We start from the raw sequence: 2,065 nt of genomic DNA on the forward strand, positions 1-2,065 counted from the left end.
TTACTATTTAAGAATAACATTTTTCATTTTTATAGTTTGTAATGTTGAATGGCTCAAATTAAATTATTCCTTATAAATGTTTACAAAAAAATTTCGAAAATATTTATTAACAACGAAAAATTGTGAATATCAAAATGCGTGGACTTTTTGGTTATCACGTTATGATAATTTCGAAGTACCTCGAGACTATTAAAGACTTTATTAACTTGGAGTTGGTGTGCAAGAAATTTAGAGAAAATATGGAGAAGTTTCACTTCAACCCAATTCCGTTAAATATCAAAACACTTGGATACTTCCCAAATATCGAGACACTTCATTTGTGGGATGTAAAAGATGAGACCTTTGGCAATGGATTTATGACAAACACAGAAGAAAAAGTAGATAATGAAAACAAAACTGTTTTGAATAGAAAGTTTTTTCGAATCATTGTGTGGTTCAATGTTAACTTCGAAACTGTTGACAGAAACAAAAATCGAAACATCGAGTTTAAAAATGTTACTTACACTGAAAATGATAGAAAGAAATTTGGTAATATCATACCATCTAGTGTGAAATCAATTGGTAATTTTTGTTTCGGCCATTGCAATAAATTGAGCAGTATTATAATACCATTAAGTGTGACATCAATTGGTGGTTATTGTTTCAGTTGGTGTAGTAGTCTGACCAGTGTTACAATACCATCAAGTGTGACATTGATTGGTCATAGTTGTTTCTATAAATGCAGTAGTTTGAGGAGTGTTACAATACCATCAAGTGTTACATCAATTGGTTATGATTGTTTCTGTGAATGCACTAGTTTAAGCAGTGTTACAATACCACTTAGTGTGACATCAATTAGTGGTTGTTGTTTCCCATCAAACACAATAATTCATCGAAGCGAATGAGATAATTGAATGTTATTTCATTTTTTATATTTATTTTTTATTAAAAATTTATTAATTATAAAAAGTTGAAAAAATCAATAAATTATTTAGCGAAATTGATTTTATTAATTTCGTTAATAATTATCGCATGGTATACATGGAGGCTCCTAAAGCCGGCCCCCCTACCCACCTCCTGGGAACAGAGATTACTTAAATGAAAGATTGTGTTAAATGGTGAGTATATACCATGTCATTATAAAATAATTATTAATTTAACCTTAGCAAGTCAATTGAATCAACTTTTTGTGGGAAGGTGAAATCTGGATAAGATTTATCTAGATCATAATTTATTTTTAGAATAATTAAAAACAAATTCAAAACACAAAATCGATTTATTTTCGCGCAAACTACTGGTTTTTACAGACCGATGTTTACTATTTTCCATTTGTCCAAAATGGTCAATACTTACTGTTACGTGATATACACATAAATTTTCATGAGAGCGCTTCGATTTTTATCAATTTTTCTTGATTTAAATTGGTTTGTGACACGCCGTTCTTAATTAAAGATCTTTTTAGTTCATATACAAAAATAAAAAAAGTGACTTTTTTAGTAAAATAATCAAGGATATAAATTATCCAGTTTTCACTTCATAAAATTAAAATTTAAAAACTTACAGTTGATCAAATAATTATTTGAGATCAAATAATTGTAAGAAGGATGTATTTCCCGTTAATTACATTGGAAATGACTAATAAAAAGTGAAAAAAGGGTACATTTAATAATGCTTGAAACTTATTTCTATTTAAAAAATAGTTATTGATTAATATTTTAAAACAATTTATTTTACTTCTTACAATTATATATTCTCTGACTATTATTTGGTTAACTGTATTGCTAATTTTCTTGACAAATACTTTAACAACGCAGTGTATTTTTGTTATTTTTAAAGAAAAGCGTGTTTTTTCAATAAAATCATTTTTGTGTTACGTTAATAATAATAATAGAGTTAATATTTCTAAATATTTAAAGAAAACCACCAAATTTGTTAATAATGACATTTTTATTATAGTTTGAATAACAAACAAAAGAAATTAAATATGTTTAATTAATCAAACTAGATTATAGTATAAATACATTAATTGTTTTTGTTATTTATAAATATCTATAAATTTAATTTATTTTATTATATTTTTAGTTTT

The 2,065-nt window shown here is 25.9% G+C and overlaps 1 protein-coding gene across 1 annotated transcript; it reads left to right on the forward strand.

Moving 5' to 3' along the window:
* Positions 1 to 134: 134 nt before the first annotated feature.
* Positions 135 to 884, forward strand: EIN_276510 (hypothetical protein; the record flags this gene model as incomplete). Its single annotated transcript, XM_004259255.1, has 1 exon — positions 135 to 884. One exon carries the CDS (start codon positions 135 to 137, stop codon positions 882 to 884), a length of 750 nt encoding a protein of 249 aa, XP_004259303.1.
* Between the last annotated feature and the right edge of the window lie 1,181 nt (positions 885 to 2,065).

Source organism: Entamoeba invadens, assembly GCF_000330505.1.
Source record: "Entamoeba invadens IP1 unplaced genomic scaffold scaff_1105074724941, whole genome shotgun sequence".
In the NCBI taxonomy this organism is placed as follows: domain Eukaryota; phylum Evosea; order Mastigamoebida; family Endamoebidae; genus Entamoeba; species Entamoeba invadens.